Source organism: Protomyctophum bolini (genome assembly GCF_963924005.1).
Source record: "Protomyctophum bolini genome assembly, chromosome: 21".
In the NCBI taxonomy this organism is placed as follows: domain Eukaryota; kingdom Metazoa; phylum Chordata; class Actinopteri; order Myctophiformes; family Myctophidae; genus Protomyctophum; species Protomyctophum bolini.
Window position 1 is genome coordinate 28,275,460 of NC_137882.1, and position 22,271 is coordinate 28,297,730.

Sequence of the window (22,271 nt, forward strand, 5' to 3'; positions counted from 1 at the left end):
CTATACACACACAGCTTCGGTGACGTGCATCTCGCGCACACACGGCCCCACACGTTATTACCTGGTGAAACACCCGCTGCAGGTTCCCTCTCTCAGGGCGTGGTTCCACAGGCCCACGTTCCTCCCGTTGACCGACACCTCTCCCAGACACCCCTCGAAGCTGCTCTGGGTCACCGCCGGGGGGACCTTGCCCCCGCGCCGTGCGTGCGCCGGCAGACCGCCGATGTGAATCAGGGTGTTGTTGTCCACGTCCAGGATCCGGGCGGGGCCCGGCGACGCCCCCGTTGCCGCGGGCAACGGCACTGCAGACTTCGCCTCCTCCAACTGGTAGACGGACAGAGAGCCACGCCCCCCGTACCTGTGACCGTTACATCAGACTTTAGTTACACTTAGGAGTTGAACCTTGTGACCATTACATTGACTTTGGTTACACTGACAGTGTAGTTACCAACCAAAAATAGGAATTCAAAACATTCCAAAAAGGTAGCACGGACAAAGTACTCACATTACGCTTATGTGTTCCAGATATGAGCCTTCTGATGAAGGCTCATAGTTGGAACGCGTAAGCGTCCCCTTTTGGTGTGTGCCAGTAATGAAATGTGAATTATTTGTCTGCCATCTATTAATGTTTTAGATGTGCTACCTTTTTGGTATTTCTTTTTGAATTCCTATTTTTTGCTGGATTTGGGTTTAGCGCTCCACTGAAACCCATTGCTGACCATCCTCTTTTTCTCACTTATTATAGTTATCAACTTCATGCATTATTCATTGGAAATGAGACGTTGTTCGAGAGGCCGGAAGGGTTATTATGGTTAACGAAAACAAACTAAATAAAGAAAACTAAAATACTTTTGTTGAGTTTTTATTACACAATAGGCCTACTTTTTAAATCCTGCACCTGACGAATGACCCAAAACAAAATAAAATGAACTAAAACTAGCAAACCCGCTCTAAAAACTAATTAAAAGTAGAGACTTCAGAGAAAAATCCCTAACTATTATAACCATACTGTGTGTGTGTGTGTGTGTGTGTGTGTGTGTGTGTGTGTGTGTGTGTGTGTGTGTGTGTGTGTGTGTGTGTGTGTGTGTGTGTGTGCGTGTGCGTGCGTGCGTGAGCGCGTGTGTACACACCGTGTAGCGTTGATCCTGGTCCATTTGTTGTTGCTGATGAGCAGGTGTGGATATTCCACGCGGCTGGCTCCCGAGCCGGCGTCCCACAGCATGGACACCTTCCCAGCATGCATCTGGACCGCCAGGTAGTCCACCTTAAATAGTCAGGGAATATTATCAGTATAATGTCAAATCTGGGAATACGTTTCTTACCAAGAAGTTTCTTCACCACTGTGTTTGTAAAGGTGTCTACTAACATATTATCCCACATTGGTTTATATTCAACCACCCTAGGGGAATATTTGACAGCTGCTGAAAGTTGGCCATAGAACCCCTAGTTTGGCCATATAGCCACTTACCCAAATATGCCCAAATGTGCTGACTTTTTACCGTTTGTAGCCCAAGAAGTATTTTTTGTGCAAAACTAATGCTTGGAATGGATTCAGAATGATGAAAACCCCCTAGTCACATGCTACTTAAAGCATAATGAAATTTAGAACATTTTGCCTTATAATGGTTGTATGGTACCCCGACTTTCAGCAGCTGTCAGAAAACTCCCCTAGGGTGGTTGAATATAAACTGAAACTGAAAAAAAAAGAAAGAATCGGGGACCTAAACTTCTTACGTCCTCGCGAGTAAAAGTGAAACAACCTGTGGGTGTGTGTGCGCGCGCGTGCGTGTGTGTGTGCGTGTGTTACCTGGGTGCTGCTGCCCATGTAGAAGAGCAGGTTGTCGGGCTGAGACGTCTTCACCGTCAGACTGACGCTGTTGAAGTTGGACGTGCCGACCTCCGGCCGGTACGAACGCACGCAGTTCCTGTCTGACTGCACCGCCACCTTGATCTGGACGGACGGACGGACAGACAAGACAAGACAAGACAAGACAAGACAAGACAAGACAAGACAAGACAAGACAAGACAAGACAAGACAAGACAAGACAAGACTATTAGTTCATGTTCATAATATACTGTATAATAGATGACTCACATCACAACACCTCTGTTGCCGTGAGGAACCAAAAAAAATGGCCGCCGGTTCTGTGAAAGCACCGTGGTACTGAACCGAACCAGTTCTAGAACTAAAGTTCTCTTTTGGTGGAAAAGGGGGCTCTGGGTGTGTGTAGGTGTGTGGGTGTGTGCGTGGGTGTGTGCATGCGTATTTGCGTAGTTGCGTACCGAAGCGGCCTGTCTCCTGGCCTGGTTGATCAGCTGCCTGATGTCAGAGAGGTTCCTGGACAGAGTCTCTCCCAGAATCCTCAGCGGCTTTATTCTGTCAATCAGCCGCTCCGTGCGAAGCTCCGCCTCGTGCAGCTTGCTCTGCGCCTCATTGGCTGAGAAAGAAAGGAAACCAGGAAGTGTTACGGCAGTTTTGTTGTGTGAGTGTATGTGTATATTATGTGTGTGCATTTGTTTGCCTCTGTGGTGGACTTTACTCAAGTACTATTCTTAAGTAGTAAAGAAATTGGAGTACTTCTTCTACCAAAGGTTTACTTATGTGTGTGTGTGTGTGTGTGTGTGTGTGTGTGTGTGTGTGTGTGTGTGTGCGTGTGTTTTATTATTTACCGGTGGTATGCGACTGTGACATCATGGCGTTTGCGCGGCTAACGTTAGCGCTGGTCTGCTCCACCACAGAAGAAGAGAGCTCCAGACGCTTGGTGAGTTGGTCCAGCCTCTGGAGCGACTCCTGCAGGTCCGACTGAGCTACTGCAACCTGCTGCCTCGCCTCCTGTATCACTAATCTGGAGTCTGTCGCACAGCAAACAATCAATCAATCAATCAATCAATCAAGCAAGCAAGCAAGCAAGCAAGATTGTAGATCTGCTACTTCTGCTATTATAGTCATTTGAAAGTGTAAAGTTATTTCACAAATGAACGTTATTTCTCATATCTCTGCTGTCGGGGGGGAACCTCATAACTCCAAAATGTTCATTTTTCAGGAAATGAAAAATATAAAATGTTCTGGAAATTAAGAAAACCTTATATTTTTAAAACAAAGCAATACCGCCTCATCAAAGTTGGTGTTGTATAGCTTTATATATTGTCAATTACTTCCATGAGAGGGGGAGAGGTGATGGAGTTAGTTGCTTTAGCAGACAGTTTGAGGGTCCAATGGAGTTAAGAGGTTTTGTCCAAAGAACTTTTTACTACTTTCCATTGGTTCAATATTTTCGAAACAACACACAGACATAAAGGGTGTACAATAGAACTGATTTAAATCAAAAACTTCAAAAATTGAGTCATGAGGTTTCCTCCCGACAGCAACGATATGCTGTTTCTAAAGCCAAGAGTCAAAAACACAATAAAGCCATGAACGTTAATCGTAATTATTTGTATGTCAATGAATCATCAAGTGAAATTGCTATCTATCTATCTGACAGTGCGGCGGAACCACTCACCATTTCCGAGGCTGCCGAGCTTGCTCATTGGTTGCGACAGCAACTGGCTGGCATTACAGATACCCTCTTTGACCAATCCCAGTCGAGTTGCCGCCTTGGTGACTTTCATCTGCAGGTCTACACACACCAGAAAATAATATTCAGTTATTGGGTGGAAAAAAATGGTTTGCAAAATCGTGGGATACAAATGATAGAAAAAAAACCCTTTCCAGGCAGAGAGAGTGATGAAATCAAAGAGGGCGGGGTTGACTGACCGTTGGCGGAGATGTTGACGAGTCGGCTCTGTTCCAGCACGGATTGGCTGAGATTGACGGCTGCCCCGCCCACTGCGGCCAGCGGCTGCTCCGATTGGACCGTCTGAGACAGAGATGACACACGCAGTCAGCCAATAGAACAATAGAATGCACTGTTCATGCATGCCGCACTATGGTAGTGTGCGTTTGTGTGTGTGTGTGTGTGTGTGTGTGTGTGTGTGTGTGTGTGTGTGTGTGTGTGTGTGTGTGTGTGTGCGTGCGTACCGTGTTCAGAGTGTGTGTCGCCGCTGCGTCGGCCTGTGCTGCCGTCTCCAGAGCGCCCTCTAGTGCTGAGCTGACACTGCTGTTGCCATGGATACCAGCGATGCTGTACCGAGAGGTGTTACACAACAGAGCTAGAGAGCTGGAGAGAGAGAGAGAGAAGAACAGGAAAGTTACATACATAGTGCAGCTTTAAAGGAACATTATAATTCAATTCATTATATATTTTTTATCCATGATTCACAGACTCCAAGACTTTATAAATGTATCATGGCACAGAATGTCTTGACAGAAAGGGTGCGTGCGCACCTGGTGAAGTTGTGTGTGCGTGCGTACCTGGTGAAGTTGTGTGTGAGTGCGTGCAGGGTCACAGTGTGCGTGTGTAAGTGTGTACCTGGTGAAGTTGTGTGTGAGTGCGTACCTGGTGAAGTTGTGTGTGAGTGCGTGCAGGGTGCGTGCGTGCTCTTCAGTCTGGTACACGGCGTTCAGCGCGTTGGTTCTCTTCAGTCCCATCACCAGCGCGTCCACGTGTTTCCTCAACAGGGGGCGCCACTGGTCCATTTCCTCAGCGTAACCCTCCAACTGCTGCAAACATTATTATTATTATTATTATTATTATTATGGATTCACCGAATATTCGGCCACCAAAACTATTCGGCCGAATAGTGGGAATTAAAAATGCATATTCGGTATTCGGTGGTTGATTTTAGAGCCGATTTTGTAAATGTAATGTAATATAGCTCTGAGTCTACAGCCAAGGTACAGCCATGTACGTGTTGTAGACAACCATGACAGCAATGGTACAACAACTGGTACATCAAAAGATATAATAATATGAATCATGTTTGGCTATTCGGTTTTCGGCCAAGAATGTCCCATTCGGTACATCCCTATAGTATTCATCTTTGGCCTTGCGTGCGTGCGTGCGTGCGTGCGTGCGTGCGTGCGTGCGTCTTACAGCAGTAGTGTTGATGTGCAGCAGGTATTCGGTGTGACTGAAGGCGTCTGTCAGTAACTCTTCCATCTCCAGCGACTCATTCACCAACATCAGACCCTGGTAGAGAGACTATATCACGGTACAAGCAGAGAGAGAGGGAGAGAGAGAGAGAGAGAGAGAGAGAGAGAGAGAGGGAGTGTTTCTACATTGCAGTAAATGAAACATTAGCTTTCAACAGCTAGCATCCATAAAATGGCAGCCGTCCTCACCGGTATAGCAGTACACAAATGCATTCCGTGCGTCGCGTGCAGTGCGTGCTAAACACTAACCTGGTACTGCTGCAGCTGTGCGTGCGCGCCGTCCAGCAGAGTGTGCGTGTGGTTGTTGCGCGCGTGCGCGCCGTGCAGCAGCGTGCGCGCGTGCTGCAGGGCGTTCGCGTGCCGCGTCAGGGAGAGAGACAGCCGCTCGCCGCGGCGCTCTGTCGCCGCCCCGCTGGCCAGGAAGTCCGACTGCACCGTCTGGAGCGCAGACACAGACAGGCTGACAGACAGACGGACGGAACATATTAATACAATGTTATATGACATGAAATATAATATAAATTCATAATTTGACAATTAAAGACACACACACACACACGTGCACACACACACACCTGTGCTCGTCAGCAACGGTGGCGTTGGCCCGTGTGAGATTGACGGCGCCGATGTCGTCCAACATGGCGGTCACTTCCTCCAGCAGGAGAGTGTGATTGGCCCACTCCAGCTCCTCCTCCTGGGTGCGGTTGAGAAGCCCAGCCTCCACCACCAGCACTGCATGGTACCAATCAGGAAACAGGAGACAGGTTAGCATGAGGGCGGAGCATTGGCTGGAGGCATTAGCCTTTTGCTATTTGTCAATAGTTCATACGTTGTAACTTTTTGGGGTTTACTGGGTTTCAAATATAGCGTGGTTGTAGTTTGTAAAGTGTTATTATTGTTGAATTGTATTGCTGTTGTTTACCCTGGATGCTTTCTTTGAGCGTGCCGATTTTGTCCAGCAGCAGTGCACCCTGGGAGACGCTTTGGTCGGCGGCCGCGCCCATTTCCTCCGCTTCGGATGACAGATTGGCAGCCTGGCCAATCGAAACAGACACAATGCTTCAGATGACAGATTGGCAGCCAATCAAAACAGACACAATGCTTCAGATGACAGATTGGCAGCCTGGGCCAATCAAAACGGATCAACACAGACATAATGCAACCAGCCATGCGATATAATGCTTGTGTGCACTTGCATGCTTGTGTGCTGGAAGCATTGTGAGCTTTTTTTAAAATAATGATACAAATCTAACAAAGTAACTAGTAAGTAAAGTTTGAAATAATTGTAGTGGAGGAAAAGCAAATGCGCGTGCGTGTGTGTGTGTGTGTGTGTGTGTGTGTGTGTGCGTGCATGCTGTACCCGCTGTAGCAGAGCCGTGACGTCCGATGCCAGCGCCGTCATCCTCTCCTCTGAACTCTGCACCCCGTCTGACCTGTTGTTAACCCCCGACATGCCATCCTGAAAAACACACAAACCTTTATTATTAGCAACACGGTCTGATGAAAACCACACCTTTATTTTACAACCACCACCCACCTGACACCAACACAGTGAGCTTTGTTTTATGTTAGCTGTTATCTGGGGTTGCGGGGTGAAAGTATAATATGTGTCTCGACCAGAAGCGTTCGTCCTCTTTTGGTCACGGTCCAAAATCCGTCTCGGTTCGACTTTTCGCTCACCTCAGCGACATTGTAAATACTTTTTGTTTGTTTGAGTGGTACAACCACTCCAAGGAACAGCAATGTCCGTGTTCACCTGTGTACCTATATGTGTTGGTTAATGAGCACCAGTATGACTATTAGTACCAGTAGGGGGCGCTGTTGTGCCAGAAACAGAGAGAGAGAGAGAGAGAGTGCTGCACTGTTGCCTGCTAATGAGAGAGAGAGATTGAGAGAGGGGGGGGGAGTTGCACCACTCAGTTCACACGGGTGTGAATCAATCAATCAATCAAAAACATGCTGATCTAACACAGCTGCGTGTGTACCTGTAGGGCTCCGCGCTGCCTCTCCAGCGCCACCAGCAGGCTGTAGGGAGCCAGGGCGAGGCCGCTGACGCTCACCGACAGGACGCGCCCCTGGAGCGCCTCCACGTCGTCCAGCAGCACGCCCGTACACTCGTCATCACAGGCTGGGGGTGGGAGACAGACAGACAGGCAGAGTTATTACCCATTCTGACCTGAGATCAGATTCTAAACAATGTCTTCTATACATCCTGACAGTTTTACATTCTGACCTGAGATCAGATTCTAAACAATGTCTTCTATACATCCTGACAGTTTTACATTCTGACCTGAGATCAGATTCTAAACAATGTCTTCTATACATCCTGACAGTTTTACATTCTGACCTGAGATCAGATTCTAAACAATGTCTATAAAAATCTTCGATTTTTCAAAATTGCAGACCTAGATCTGCTACTTTTCAATAGCTAAAGCATAACATAGTGCCCAGAATGGATTTAAAACGGATAGTCCCCTGCAATCCTTGTATCGTGATTGGTGGTTTCTATATAATACACCTTCGTATAATCAGTCACAGGTGCGTTGTTTGTGCAGAGGGCGGGAGAGCTTATACCGTGCAAGCAGTGGTGAGAAAAGTATATTCAATTGTTTCACTTAAGTAAAAGTATAAATAGTAATAAATAGTAATGTATTGCAGCAGTAGATTTAGTCGGCTATCTTGTGATATTGAGTGTGACTAAAATGTGACCAAAGCTAAGTGGAATTTTATGCAAAAAAGAAAACATGACTAAAACTTTAAAAAAAAAGTACACTGGTGTGTGTGTGTGCGTGTGTGCGTGCGCATTGTCATGGTTACTCACATACACACTGGTCCCCCTCCAGGGTGGACCTGTCGTCACATTGGTCACAGAGATGACCTTTGAACCCGGCCTTACACTGGCAGCCGCCCGTCGCGGGGTCGCAGAGGTCGCTGAGCGAGCCCCGCCCACAGGCGCACGGCGAACACGCCCCGCCCCCCGGAGACGACGGGTCGCCGTGGAAACCGGCGGCACACCTGCAGGACAACGAGCACAGCGATTACCGTCAGGATTTTAGAAGACATTTTTTTTCAGGTCTAAATGGGTTAAACCTTGGCTTATTGGGCTGTAACAGACCAGCCGATCTACAAGCTCACAGCGCGCAGCGACAGCTCACCTCTCGCAGTATCTCCCCTCGTGTCCGACCTGACAGGCGTCGCAGCGGAAACCACCCGACTCGGCCTCCAACACGCACGTAGAGCTGAAACTACACACACACAACCATGGAATAAATATACACGCACGTAGAGCTGAAACTAGAACACACACAGACACAACCATGGAATAAATATACACGCACGTAGAGCTGAAACTACACACACACAACCATGGAATAAATATACACGCACGTAGAGCTGAAACTACACACACACAACCATGGAATAAATATACACGCACGTAGAGCTGAAACTACACACACACAACCATGGAATAAATATACACGCACGTAGAGCTGAAACTACACACACACACACAGACACAACCATGGAATAAATATACACGCACGTAGAGCTGAAACTAGAACACACAACCATGGAATAAATATACACGCACGTAGAGCTGAAACTAGAACACACACAACCACGATGAAATGAATATAGCACGACAGGGATATGGAACATATGTGACCAAATTTGACTGAGGGACTGCCATTGGATTGAAAAATGAACTTCCAGCAGGCAGCAGAAGACATACAGTAACAACAGAGAAGAACAGAAGTAGAATGGAATGTAAACCTTTTGTCCTTCAGAGGGCACGCGCACAGGGAGCAGTCTCCGACGCTGCCCGCCACCTTCCCGTAATGACCCGGGGCGCACAGCTGGCAGTGGCTTCCTGTGGTGTCGTGTTGACAGGCCTGAGGACCAATGGGAAGCCAGTTAGACGCGAGTGACATCCTCGTTAGTGAAACGCATGGTGTCGCGTTTGTACTGAACGAGCTCATTAGTTTATTTGATAACTATTTACATTGTGTGTGTGTGTGTGTGTGTGTGTGTGTGTGTGTGTGTGTGTGTGTGTGTGTGCGTGTGCGTGTGTGCGTGTGTGTGCGCGTGTTACCTGACACTCTCCTGTCTCGAGGTCACAGGTGTGACTGTGGTTGTTGCACTGACATGGCAAACAGGGTCGAACCCAAGACTTCCTGCCTTGTGCGGACTGAGCGGAACCGCGATAGAACCCGGGAGAACACTCCTACACAGAGAGAGAGAGAGAGAGAGAGAGAGAGAGAGAGAGAGAGAGAGAGAGAGAGATTAATTATGTTCATGTAGTACTGTAAATCCAAGCATGCAAGAAATATTTACTGGATAATTAAATGCCTGCGTGCACGCGTGCGTGCGTGTTCACCTGGCAGGACAGTCCAGCATATCCAGGCGGACAGTCACATGACTCGATCAGTCTGGCCACTCTGACCTCCGACCCCGCAAGCCCCTCCTCCTCCTCCTCCACGGCTGTCTCCATGGTGATGTTGGATATCCTTGTATTGAAATAAAGTTTAGCGTCGATCGGTATTGATTTTATACAGCAGAGGTGCCCACACTTTTTTGACTTTTTGAAAAAAAAGGACTCAAGCTCAACAAGATCTGCCCCACGAAAAAAAGAAGCAGAAATAATCCAATTGCTGAAAATAGTAGGCTACCTGAGGGGGCTTAGTTTGGAATAGTGGTACAGTATAAGACTAACGCACGTGGAATGGGAAACACAGGGAAAACTAAGAATTGGTACTAGGGTCTTCTATATAACTTTGTAATGCCACTGATGTTTGTGATACAATACTTGAAAACAGAGTAGGCTACTGCATTGTGGGTTTTGAGCTGACAGGCCCTTTTTGATGTCAACCAAATCAAGTCACACAACATTTTTACATTTAAATAATAGTATATGTCATGTGGTCTACATGCACAGCATTGTTGAACCTTCTGGGCACCCCCATGGTAGGCTATACAGTGTTTAGGTGTGTGCGCGACTGCACGTGCGTGTGCGACTGCGTCTGCGCACGTGCGTGTGTGTGTGCGTGTGTGCGTACCTGCTCTGCAGTAAGCCGGTTCCGTGCGAGGCCTTTATCATGACGAACTGAACCGAACCGAGAACCATCATGAAGTCCGAGCGACTCACGGGCTCCTCCCACACCGAGTTGAAATACCTCCAGCGGTGCTGTAACACACACACACACGCACACACACGCACACACACACACACACACACACACACACACACACACACACACACACACACACGCATAGCAGAGTGTTAAAGCCAGTGTTGTATAGCGTACAGGGAAGGTTTCGTAGAGTGTGTCATAGGGCATTCACTTTTAGTCATTTTTACTAGTTGTCGGACTAGTAAACTAGACGACTAGTTGCTTAATGCCCTATAGGAGTGTGTTGTCTCCGTACCTCCGTCATGGAGACGTCGTGCCTCGTCCTCACGCCCACGGCGGGCGTGGCCACGTCCGTGTAGATCATCAGCTTCCTGAAAGTCCCGCCCCTCACCAGGACCTGGGGCTCCTGATTGGCCAGCCCCGCGCCGTCCTCGGCGTAGAAGGTCACGTCGTAGGACAGGAGGCCGCCGTACGACAGCATCTGCGCACATCGAATAAATAATAATTATCGTTACACAACAGACACATTTATTATTATTATTATTATTACCACAGACGGTTTACACGTCCGCTTACGTTAGCTAGCTGTCGTCAAGCAGCAGCGTTAGACGGCACTATAATTGCATTGTATGTAGTCATAGCACGTCATAGTACATATGTATAGCATAGTATAGTATATGTATAGTTTATATGCATAGTTTCATTATATAGATATTCCACTGTTACGTACTTAGCTTACGCGTGCTTCATGATAAATGCTTTTCATGTGATGTATTCCCATGCTTTTTTTTGTTCTTGCTTAATGTAAGTCACTCTGGATTGAGAGCGTCTGCTAAATGCCTAAATTGTAAATTGTTAGCCAATGACACGTTTATTTAGCTTTACGTTAGCTATTGTCAAGCACTTTAGTTCATGTTAGTATATCATCACACGTGCATGTGCGTGCGTGCATGCATGCGTCTATCCGTGCACGCGCGCGCGTGTGTGTGTGTGTGCGTGTGTACGCTCACCTGGTTGCCTTCGTACTGCGCCGGTAGTTTCCAGTAGAGCGGAGCGGTCAGAGGGCTCTCCGCGGACAGCTGTCTGGTGTCCAGGACGTTGTCTCCGTCCTGCTGGAACACCCCGCTGAGCAGCGCCCCCTGCTGCTCCAACTGACTCACTACCGACAGCGCCACAGCAGAGTCCCCCCTGCCGGCCCGGATCTGGAAAACATTGAAACAACACGAAAACATGATTATTGTGCTTTTGCAATGCATGCGTAACTATAACATTTGGTGTTTCAAGCATTATGGTTATGCTTTAGCTATTTAAAAAATAGCAGATCTACAAGCTCGTGGCGCGCCACCGAGTGGCGCGCCGCAAGCTTGTAGGTCTGCTATTCTTTTGAAAAATCGTGAAAATGTGCCGCAAGTCTTTGAATATATATATTCTTTCAGAAGACTTTTTGATTTATTTCGACGTCAGGGCCTAAATGGGTTTTAACGCAAGGTTGAACTATTTGTTGCAATACGTGGCTAAAAAATGTCTTTGTGACTCGAGTATTCCTGACTGTGTGTGTGTGTGTGTGTGTGTGTGTGTGTGTGTGTGTGCGTGTGTGTGTGTGTGTGTGTGTGTGTGTGTGTGTGTGTGTGTGTGTGTGTGTGTGTGTGTGTGTGTGTGTGTGTGTGTGTGCGTGTGTGTGTGTGTGTGTGTGTGTGTGTGTGTGTGTGTGCATGCTTGCGCGTGCGTCTTACAGGCACTCGGATCATCCCAGACAGCTCGTCGCAGCGCTCCGTGCGTCCCGAGCAGTAGCAGTTCGAGCATCCCGAGGGATGCCCCGCCCACAGGCCAAACGTCCCCAGAACACACTCCTCGCAGCCACGCCCACCCACGCTGGCCTGGGGGAGGAAACACACACACACACACAAACGATGATGTGAGAAACAGACACGCAAGCGCACAAACATTTTAATCATTTATTTATGTCCACATATAAGAGATACAATGCGAGGACACAAATATTTACAAGGTGCTGTACAGAGTGCAATCAGCAAATCCCGGACAAATACCCACAAGTAACAGTGTCTTCGCCATATTTGGCACACACACACACACACACACACACACACACACACACACACACACGCCCCGGGTCTTACCTTGCACGCGCACTCTCCCGTCGCCAGGCAACCACACACTCCCGTGGTCTGGTCACAGAACTCCGCCTTGGTTCCGGCCGGGTCGCAGCCGCACGCCGTGCATTGTGGGTAGCCGTGGTAGCCCGGCGCGCAGCGCTCGCACGACCTGCCCGAGAAGCCAGGCAGACACGGACACTGGCCATTGGACAGGTCGCACTGGGGGGAGGAGCTTCCCGCGGCGCTGCAGTCACATGACTATAGACGGACCAGGAAGAACGACACACGTTTCGTCAGTGGTGGAAAGAAAGTAAATACAATTTTGAGGTATTTGTACTTTAATGGAGTATTTCCAATTTCCAATTCCATTCCAAATTGATACCTTTATTTAGGTTTTTTTTCAACCACTGCACTTGAATATTTGTATTTTTTGGATACTTTGAATGACTTTCACTCCACAAAGACAAATGTCGACTCCACTACGTTAACCCATTTTGCATTATGTCATGCTTTAGCTATTGAAAAATAGCAGATCTACGAGCTTGTAGGTCTGCTATTTTTGAAAAACCGAAGAACCACTGACACAGAAACATGGCTTTTTCAGAAAACTGTCAGGATGTAGAAGATTTTTTTTTTAGAATCTAATCTCAGGTCAGAATGGGTTAATAGAAGAGTGGGTGTGTGTGTGTGTGTGTGTGTGTGTGTGTGTGTGTGTGTGTGTCTGTGCGAGCGAACGGTGCGTATACCTGGCATCCAGTCTTGGGGTGGTGACCCCAGAACCCTGAGGTACAGTTCTCACACTTGGCCCCCTGGGTGTGGGGGGGGCAGATGCACGCGCCCGTCTCCGGGTTGCAGTTGCCATGGGTATGTGCACAGTCACACGCTGCATGGGGAAGGGAACACAGACAATGTCAATGTCAGTCGGTCCGGTACGGTACGGTACGGTCCGGTCAAGACCGGTCCAGTCCAGTCCAGCTTTAGAACAAAGGGAATCTACCAACGGCTGGTCCGGTCTCATCGCAGGAGGACAACAGTTGCAGAAGGAGGGGAGGACACTGGAGCAGCACATGGTTCACACTAATTTTTATGAATATTATCTGTGTGTGTCTGTGTGTGTGTGTGTGTGTGTGTGTGTGTGTGTGCATGCACGCGTGCGTGCGTATGCGTCTTAAAGGCACTCGGATCATTCCATGGACAGCTCGTCGCATCGCTCGGTCCGTGGGGGGACTCAAAAAAACATTTCCCCAGAAAAAGCATTTTCTTTTTTCATAAAAAAAAACAAATTCAATGTTTTTTCTTTCACTCATTACATGAAAAAAAATCAACAGCGCGGCGCGAAGTGACGCGCTGTGAGCTTGTAGATCTGCTGTTTTCACTAGACTGGGTCTCTTTGTCTCTTTTGGGTCAGGGGGGGCTAAAACGTCTTGGAAGTCAGCCAGTCTATACAAACTCTACACGGTGTCTCTCGTCCTACCTTTGCATCCGTCGTCGTCGCCGTAGTAACCGTGCGCGCAGCGGTCACACTTGTCCCCGGCCACGCCCGCCACACACTGGCACCGCCCCTCCTCGTCACATGACTCGGAGAGAGCGCCCGGTTGGCTGCAGTTGCAGCTGTCGCAGCCCCGTCCGCCGTCGAGTCCAAAGAATCCAACCTGTTGTAAGAAGGACGACGACGATTGTTGTTGTTGTTATTACCGGCGGGAACATACGGTGTTTTACTTCTACACACTGTGTGTGTGCGCGTGCGTGTGCATGTGTGTGTGTGTGTGTGTGTGTGTGTGTGTGTGTGTGCGTGCGTGCGCGCGTGTGTGCCCTTACCTGACAGAAGTCGCATGTGCGTCCCACCACCTTTTGCTGGCAGTCACACTGTCCTGTAGTGACGTTACACTGACTGGAGAGGGCGCCGTTCACAACACAACCACACTCTACACAGTAGCAGAGAGAGAGAGAGAGAGAGAGACAGAGAGTAGAGAGAGAGAGAGAGAGAGACATGTGACAGAAGTATGTTAGAGGTCACATTCAATCTGGATTTTAAAAGATCAAAATTCCTGTGTGTGTGTGTGCGTGCGCCTCGCTCGCTCTCTCTCTCTCACCCCGGCAGTCCTTGGCGACCACGGCGTCTCCGTAGTATCCGGGCCGGCAGGCCTGGCAGTGCCACCCGGCCGTGTTCCCGCGGCAGCGCAGGCACTCGCCCGTGGCGTGGTGGCAGTGCCCCGCCTCCCCGGCGTCCACGTTGCCGCTGCACTCGCAGCGCACGCACGCCCCGCCGCCGGGGACCGCCGGGTCGCCGTGGAAACCGTCGGCGCACCTGTTGCGGAGAGAGAGAGACGGTTTGGTTAGCAAAATGTGCAGTTGGGGGTCGGCGGCCAATTTCATAACATTTTTGGGGTCCTTGACATGAAATATAGACATAGAAACATGAGGTTTTTCAGAAGAAAAAAAATGCATTTTAAAAAGACGTCGCGCTCACCTCTCGCAGCGGGTCCCCGTGTAGCCCTCCTGACAGCGGTCACATGACATCTCCCCAGAATGCATCAGTACGCACGTCGGGCTGAAACTTTATTGACAACACAAACACAAACAGGAGGGTTATGGACGGTGGTGGGAGATGTACTCTTAACTACATAAAACTACGGTACAGTAGAAGTACTCCCCAATACCATTGTTTTCCCCCAAAAAACCTTTTCTTTCAAATATCAAAATCCTTAAAAGAGAGCAGAGCTACGAGCTCACAAGGTGTTGCCCTGCGACATTTCGTGGACTTGTTTCATGGCCCGCTTTGTTTACGTGTACGTTTTGTAATAATACGTTTTCCAATATTTTTGTGGTAATGACTTTTCAAATAATTGGACTAAAAAGTAGGGGTGCACTATTATGAAATTATGACCGATATCCGATCTCCGATTATTTGCCGGGTCATATCTGCCGATACCGATTCTGACCGATTCCGATATTATACAGAGGACCACAATGGAAACAAGTCTAGGCCCTATAGGGGCTTATTGGCCCAAAGCCTGTTAATAAAGTATTCAGTCAATCAATAAATAGCCTGTACTCTTTACCAAGTGTCTGTTTTCACAACTGAATGACTACTGAATGAGACGAGTACACAAATTAAATGTAGATTTTTCATGCATCCCTACTATAAAGTACTATATTTTCCTGGAGTAGAAGTATTGAAAAGAAACATGGAAATGCTCAAATAAACTAAACGTGTCCCGACAGCGTTCTCGAGTACAGTGTTTGAGTAAATTAGGAACGGACGTACTTGTTGGTGGCCACGGTGAGCGGACAGGCGCAGCGTTGACAGTCGGCCGGCGTTCCCTCCGTGGCGTCGCCGTAGAAACCAGACACGCACGCTTCACAGTGACTTCCCGTCGTGTTGTGATCACAGCCCTGAAACGACACACACACATTTTGATGAATTGAACATGGTGGACCCTGTTGTAAACAAGTGTAATGCTTAATTGGGTCGTCCACTCACAGTTAACAGTCTTTGTATTGAGTTTGTGCTTGAAATGTACTGTGATTCTGCAAACTGTTAATAAATATTTCAATCAATCAAACACACACACACACACGCACATGTACGCACACACACACACACACACACACACACACACACACACACACACACACACACACACACACACACACACACACACACACACACACACACGCACACACACACACACACACACACACACACACACACGCACAATACACGTTTACTACTGTGTGCGTAGCACTTGCCGTAGCACTTATAGGCAAAGGCTAAGCTTGTCATTTAGATTTATAATTTAGCATTTCATCACTGTGCAGATAATCTACTGTTGGAAATACATTAGGTTCTTAGCTTGCTTATGATCCTTGATGACTATTTCTTTGTATATGATGTATTGTTCTTACTTACTGTAAATCGCTCTGGATTAAGAGCGTCTGCTAAATGCCTAAATTGTGTGTGTGCGTGTGTGTGTGTGTGTGTGTGTGTGTGTGTGTGTGTGTGTGTGTGTGTGTGTGCTCGTACTAACCTGACACACTCCGTTGATGTCACACTCGCTGGCGTGTTCGTTGCACTCACACTGGACACATTGGCCTCCGTACAGGACCCCTCCCACGCGGTAGAACCCTGGAATACAAGACTACGCACGCACACACACACACGCACACACACACGCACACACACACATGCACACACACACACACACACACACACACACACACACACACACACACACACACACACACACACACACACACAGTTTTGTTTTCAACCTGTTCTGGCTGACAAAAACATGGGACAGAAATAATGCCATGATGACGTCAACGGCCTCAGTCACATATGAAAGACAGGTTGCTCTCTCGCTGTCCTTGGCTCTCTCGCAATTAATTTCCAATGGGAGTGAATGAACTGTCTTTCATGTGTGACCGAGCCCCACGACGCATAATACAAAGCCACAAACATGCTGTGATTCTTTGCGTCTTTGCGTCTGCCTGGGTGTGAACGCAGCATGCGTTGTGTAACGGCGGCCATTGTTCATGGCGGAGCATGGGGGGAGGCTCTTCTTCTTTCTTACCTCACAGGAAGTGCCAGCGTATCCCCACGGACACTCGCACGTCTCCACGGCAACGGCCTGGACGCGGTTGGCACTGTTGTGGTCCGCTATGTCCAGAGACACTTTACTGAGACTGAGAGAGAGAGACATAGACACGCAGAGAGAGAGAGAGAGAGAGAGAGAGAGAGACACAGACAGACAGACACTTATAAGTATATATTGTATATTTAAACACCTTCATGTCATCATTTGCATAGTGCGTGTGTGCGACCGCGCGTGCGTGTGTGTGTGCGCGCGCCTCACCGTAGCACCAGCGGTGTTGGCGTGTTGAGGTGAACTTTGACCCTGAGCGACGCGAGGTCGCTCAGCACCGACATCAGCACGTCGCGCGTCACGTGCGCGTCCCTGCCGCTGCGCACGTCCAAGTGCACGAACGACCCGGGAGTCATCGCCATGGAGACGGAGACGGGCCGGCCCGAGGAGAGGAGGAGGCTGGACGAGTGGCGGAGGGTCTTACCGTTACCCTGGGGAGAGAGAGAGGAAGAGAGAGAGAGAGAGAGAGAGATTATTAGCTGTTTCTGTAGCTTTTATACCAGCTCAGTGGACTTGTGGATTTAGTGTCCGAGGTCAGGGTTCAATCCCCTGGCCGGGGCCACCATGCCAGAGACCATACAAATGGGACTCGTTGCCTCCCTGCTCATGGGGCTTTATAGTCCCCTGTGACAATGTGACATGCTATAGCGATGAGTTCAGGGTGTGCTGGGGGGGATGGGTGGGGGGGGGGGGGGGGGGGGGGGTACATTTGGTTAACGGGGTGGCAGTGGCTCAGGGGGGGTATAGAGCGGCTGCTTGGGGGTACACCCCCCCCGGTTCGATCCCCTGTGGGCTCCCCCCCAGAGTTGGTGTCGAAGAAGTGTCCTCAAGCAAGACTCTGAACCCGATTGTGCTCCTGATGTGCAGGTTGGTGCCTTGCATTGGTTTCCTCCACTTTCGGTGTGTGAATGTGTGTGTGTGTGTGTGTGTGTGTGTGTGTGTGTGTGTGTGTGTGTGTGTGTGTATGTGTGTGTGTGTGTGTGTGTGTGTGTGTGTGTGTGTGTGTAGGTGCTGGCAGACTTACTAACCGAGGTGGAGCTTCTTCTCCATCCACCAGCTGTCTAAAAACGTGCGTGCATGTAATGTATACGTAAAGCACTTTTTGGATAAAGGCCAATATCTTCCTTTTCAAAGGCCCGGCCCGTGACTTATATTTGGGATAAGACGTCCTGAACTCGTCAGAAATCATTCAAGCATGTTCTCCTGTGATCGGCTCAGTGTCCTTACCTCAATGATGATGTCACACTGGGCGGGGACAAAGTTGTCCTCGTTGTCCAATGGGATGTCGTGGAGCAGACTGAAGGTGAAATGTCCACCGTACGATAACAGCTGGAGACGGACAGACAGACAGACAGTTTATAATTAATCTCAACTATTAGTTAATCCAGCGCTTTTCAACCGGTCCTTGAGAGGGTTCCAGCTAAACAATGGAAAGTTGGTAACCAAATGGACTCTTATAGGTCTATGTAAGTATGTAGAAGAATTGTTATTTTGATCAATGTGTGCCTGTTATCTCTCCTATCTATGGTACCACATCAATACAGCATGGAATTTAGTTTGGGGTCTTGAGAGGCTCTCATCACACGGTGGTCCGTGGCTCAAATGCGGAATAATATACAACGAACAAAATGAAATGTGAACGAAACACGAAATAACGACATACCCTGTTGCCGAGGAAGTTGTCCGACGCCGTCCACGACATCACGTGCTGGTAGGCGGGGCCGGGGACGGAGCCGTTGCCCGGGAAGACCAGGTCGTTGCTCTCGGCGGCGGGAGGGGCGGAGCCGACGTGGGCCGGGTAGAGCAAAGCTTCGCCGGAGACAATCTGAAAAGAGACCAAAATAAATCACAAGACGGATGAGCGCGTGTGTGACTGTGTGTGTGACTGTGTGTGTGTGTGTGTGTGTGTGTGTGTGTGTGTGTGTGTGTGTGTGTGTGTGTGTGTGTGTGTGTGTGTGTGTGTGTGTGTGTGTGTGTGCGAGCGTGCGTGTGTGCTCGTGTGTGTGTGCTAGTTACCTGTGACATGGACCAAGCGGAGCTCTCGCACGTCAACAAGTCAGAGACTCCGAAACAGAAGCAGTCGCTGCAGCCCTCTGGGTTGGACGGCTGGAGGTTGAAGTGACCCGCTTTACACAGGTCACAATGAGAGCCCATGACGTTGACCTTGCAGACGCAGGGGGCACAGGGGTCCGCGTTGAGGCTTCCAGACAGGTTACACGGGCAGGGAACGCAGCGCGGGAAGTCTCTGTAGCCGAACGCGCAGCGGTCGCACTGCCGCCCCGCGAAGCCCTCGAGGCACACGCACTGGCCCGCCGGGAGACCTACACGGCACGCACGCACATACACACACACTCAGTTAGGTTGATTTGTGGTTCAAGTCTGTGTAAGTAAGAGGTTTGTCATCGTTTGTCACGTCACATTTAACCCATTCTGGGCGGGAACCCATTTTGGTGTTAGCATTATGTTATGCTTTAGCTATTGAAAAATAGCAGATCTACAAGCTCGTAGCGCGCCACCGAGTGGCGCGCTACGAGCTTGTAGGTCTGCTATTTTTGAAAAATCAAAGAGCGACTGACATAGAAGACATTTTTCGAATCTGATCTCAGGTCAGAATGGAAAACTGTCAGGATGTAGAAGACATTTTTAGAATCTGATCTCAGGTCAGAATGGGTTAGAGATGACATGAGAAAGACACACAGACAGAGGTGTATCAAAATGTACTAGAAGTACTCATTATGCAGAACGTCTGCTTTCAAGTTCATGTACATTCAAATGTATACAAATGTTGTCAAATGGCCGAAATGTACAGTGGTTAATGCATGTTTTGTTATGATAATCAACATCTTCAAAGTAACTAAATAAATGTAGTGGAAGTAGAAGTAAGTATTAGAAGTATTAGAAGTAAAAGTGTTTTAGCTCCAGTAAAGTACAAAGACCTCGAAATTGTGCTTAGGAACAGACTAGTACTTGAGTAAATATACATTGTAACTTCACATGCGATGTGATTTAAACGCGTAGGAGATAGATTACCATGCCGTTCGTATTCGTCATCCTTGATGCAGACCGAAGACTCGGAGCCTCTGAGGTCGCACTGGCAGTCCACACAGGGGAAGTCTGAATACGGATTGACCTACACACACACACACGCGCACACACACACGCACGCACGCGCGCACAAACACACACACACACACACACACACACACACACAAGGCGATGCAGGGATACGACAGCAAATGTAAGAAATTAGGCTGATTTTACAAATGCCTTCTATAAATCAGTATAGTTCTTACGGGTGTGATTTCTTTTTTTAAATGCTCGTTAATGCACCAAGGAAGGCAATTATGTTTCTGCAACTGTCAAATTGGTCTTTATGCGTCTATTCTAACTAATAAAATAACATTTTCGTGGCACTCAGCATGTCACCCTATAGACATAATTTGGCCCTTGGGGGAAGACTAATTGGGGAACCCTGCTTAATGTCTGATTTAACATTATACTTGCTTGGTTTCTCCCGATAAACCATGATATATATATAACCTTTTTAAAAAGAATATTGTTAATTAATATAACAAATTAGGCCAATCTCTAAGTCGAATCATAAAAAATCTAATAAAATTGACTAAGGGTCACCACTCAACTCCTTGGGTTCCAAACGGTTGCAAGGAGTTAACGCTAAAACCGTATTAGTCGACTAATCGAGGTCAGCCCCTATATAGAATCTACGTCCTGCAGTACCTCCGATGGCCTGTAGTATCCGTGTCGGCACGCCTCGCAGTTGACGCCCGCCGTGTTCTGGCTGCAGTCCAGGCAGACTCCGCCCCCGCGCCGGTGCCCGTGAGAGTCCACGCTCAGGCCCTGGTCGGCCACCGTGGCGTTGTACACACACTCCAGCGCCTTGTTGTGACAGTTGCACTCTGACGCACGCACACACACACACACACACACGTGAACACAGACACGCACACAACAAGGACATGTTTAGACGAGAGCGTGTGGAAAATGTGTCGTTGTTTTGGGTGAATTACTCCTTTAATACATCCGAAGCACTTTTAAGTGCAAAGCGAAAAAGTCCACTCCTGCATCAAAAGTAATCAACAAACTATACTATTAAAAACTATAGTCAAACACAGCCAAATTGTCAAATCATATATACAGTAAACTGATAAGCTGAAAATAGCTGATCTATACAAACTCACACAGTGGGTGGATGTGGGGCCCCCCAGTTTAAACATGATTATTTTGGGGGGTCACAAACCAGTGAGAACCAGTGTAGTAGGGTGCCACAGATAAAGACTTAGGACCTGGAATTTGGCTTTGAATGTAAAGGTGACTATATCCTCAAAGACACGCACGCATGCACGCACACGCACGCACGCACGCACACACACACACACACAAACAGACTTACTCTCACAAGTGTTGCCAACAGACAGGGTTCCTGGTTGCCAAGCCTCCTGGTGGTAACCGGGGCAACACTGATTGCAGCTCTCCCCACATGTGTTGTGTTCACACACACAGTTAAACTTCTGTGAACACAAAGAGAGAGGAAGAGAGTTAGACAGTATAAAGAAAGACACACTAAACACATAAAACACGTAAACTTCTGTTATGTATACGGCAGATTCTGGTCACAGTTAAAAACCGAATCATGCCTCGGGTGGTCCGCCATCCTCGCGGGATTGCTTTAACCGTGTGCTAACTTCCGGGTTATAAGGCCTGGGGGTAATTTTTTTTCCCCTTGAATGAGACGGCTCACATTAAAATACCCCTTTTTGGCACGTGAATGGACAGAGACTGAAACTGTGAAATCGCGGCCACCTATGTGTTTAAACGTCGCATTGTGAAATGCTAGCATGCTGTGTGTGTAGTGTGTGTCTGTGTGCAGTATATCTAAGAGAAGAGAGTGTGTGTGTGCGTGAGTTACCCCGGTAACAGTATCCCGTGGGCAGCTCTGTGCGTGTCCGAAGCAGATGCACATCCCCCCGACCGAGACATCTTTGATGGAGTAGTAATACTGAGGAAAGAAACGCAATTTGTTACACACACATTCAACACGATCTGTTTCACACACATTCAACACACATACAGTGGTTCAGAGTTGTCGCAGTTGAGACTGACATGCACAGACAGAGTAGCACTTTCAGATTTTTATCAGACAATTTAATCTCCATCATCAGCCCTTATCGAGACCATGCAATGGACATTTCCAACATATTGGCGTTTGTTTGGCTTGTTTAGTCAGCCATATTGACCGACGTCAGCTTGGTTGCATTGTCCGACTACTAACACTTTTACTAACCCTAAATCAAATTCTAACTCTAACCCCTAAGCTCAGTC

General features: G+C 48.3%; 1 protein-coding gene across 1 annotated transcript in view; it reads right to left on the reverse strand.

Annotated features, from left to right (window-relative positions):
* Window positions 1-22,271, reverse strand: part of lama1 (laminin, alpha 1) — a gene marked incomplete at both ends in the record, with an annotated part of 40,945 nt that overhangs the window by 10,580 nt on the left and 8,094 nt on the right. Inside the window, 41 exons of the mRNA XM_080793826.1 lie at window positions 62-358; window positions 1,131-1,264; window positions 1,808-1,951; window positions 2,285-2,439; window positions 2,672-2,854; window positions 3,505-3,621; window positions 3,759-3,861; window positions 4,023-4,125; window positions 4,441-4,604; window positions 4,978-5,073; window positions 5,286-5,496; window positions 5,612-5,768; window positions 5,959-6,070; window positions 6,397-6,495; window positions 7,022-7,164; window positions 7,858-8,051; window positions 8,192-8,281; window positions 8,811-8,929; window positions 9,130-9,225; window positions 9,415-9,544; window positions 10,094-10,221; window positions 10,464-10,649; window positions 11,179-11,370; window positions 11,902-12,045; window positions 12,307-12,540; window positions 13,029-13,165; window positions 13,757-13,934; window positions 14,101-14,207; window positions 14,376-14,590; window positions 14,753-14,839; window positions 15,551-15,678; window positions 16,314-16,424; window positions 16,860-16,971; window positions 17,142-17,362; window positions 18,159-18,260; window positions 18,595-18,756; window positions 18,948-19,252; window positions 19,962-20,061; window positions 20,670-20,848; window positions 21,343-21,460; window positions 21,859-21,948. Coding sequence (XP_080649952.1) covers window positions 62-358; window positions 1,131-1,264; window positions 1,808-1,951; window positions 2,285-2,439; window positions 2,672-2,854; window positions 3,505-3,621; window positions 3,759-3,861; window positions 4,023-4,125; window positions 4,441-4,604; window positions 4,978-5,073; window positions 5,286-5,496; window positions 5,612-5,768; window positions 5,959-6,070; window positions 6,397-6,495; window positions 7,022-7,164; window positions 7,858-8,051; window positions 8,192-8,281; window positions 8,811-8,929; window positions 9,130-9,225; window positions 9,415-9,544; window positions 10,094-10,221; window positions 10,464-10,649; window positions 11,179-11,370; window positions 11,902-12,045; window positions 12,307-12,540; window positions 13,029-13,165; window positions 13,757-13,934; window positions 14,101-14,207; window positions 14,376-14,590; window positions 14,753-14,839; window positions 15,551-15,678; window positions 16,314-16,424; window positions 16,860-16,971; window positions 17,142-17,362; window positions 18,159-18,260; window positions 18,595-18,756; window positions 18,948-19,252; window positions 19,962-20,061; window positions 20,670-20,848; window positions 21,343-21,460; window positions 21,859-21,948 — 6,083 coding nt within the window. The remainder of the gene's footprint in view (window positions 1-61; window positions 359-1,130; window positions 1,265-1,807; window positions 1,952-2,284; window positions 2,440-2,671; window positions 2,855-3,504; window positions 3,622-3,758; window positions 3,862-4,022; window positions 4,126-4,440; window positions 4,605-4,977; window positions 5,074-5,285; window positions 5,497-5,611; window positions 5,769-5,958; window positions 6,071-6,396; window positions 6,496-7,021; window positions 7,165-7,857; window positions 8,052-8,191; window positions 8,282-8,810; window positions 8,930-9,129; window positions 9,226-9,414; window positions 9,545-10,093; window positions 10,222-10,463; window positions 10,650-11,178; window positions 11,371-11,901; window positions 12,046-12,306; window positions 12,541-13,028; window positions 13,166-13,756; window positions 13,935-14,100; window positions 14,208-14,375; window positions 14,591-14,752; window positions 14,840-15,550; window positions 15,679-16,313; window positions 16,425-16,859; window positions 16,972-17,141; window positions 17,363-18,158; window positions 18,261-18,594; window positions 18,757-18,947; window positions 19,253-19,961; window positions 20,062-20,669; window positions 20,849-21,342; window positions 21,461-21,858; window positions 21,949-22,271) is intronic.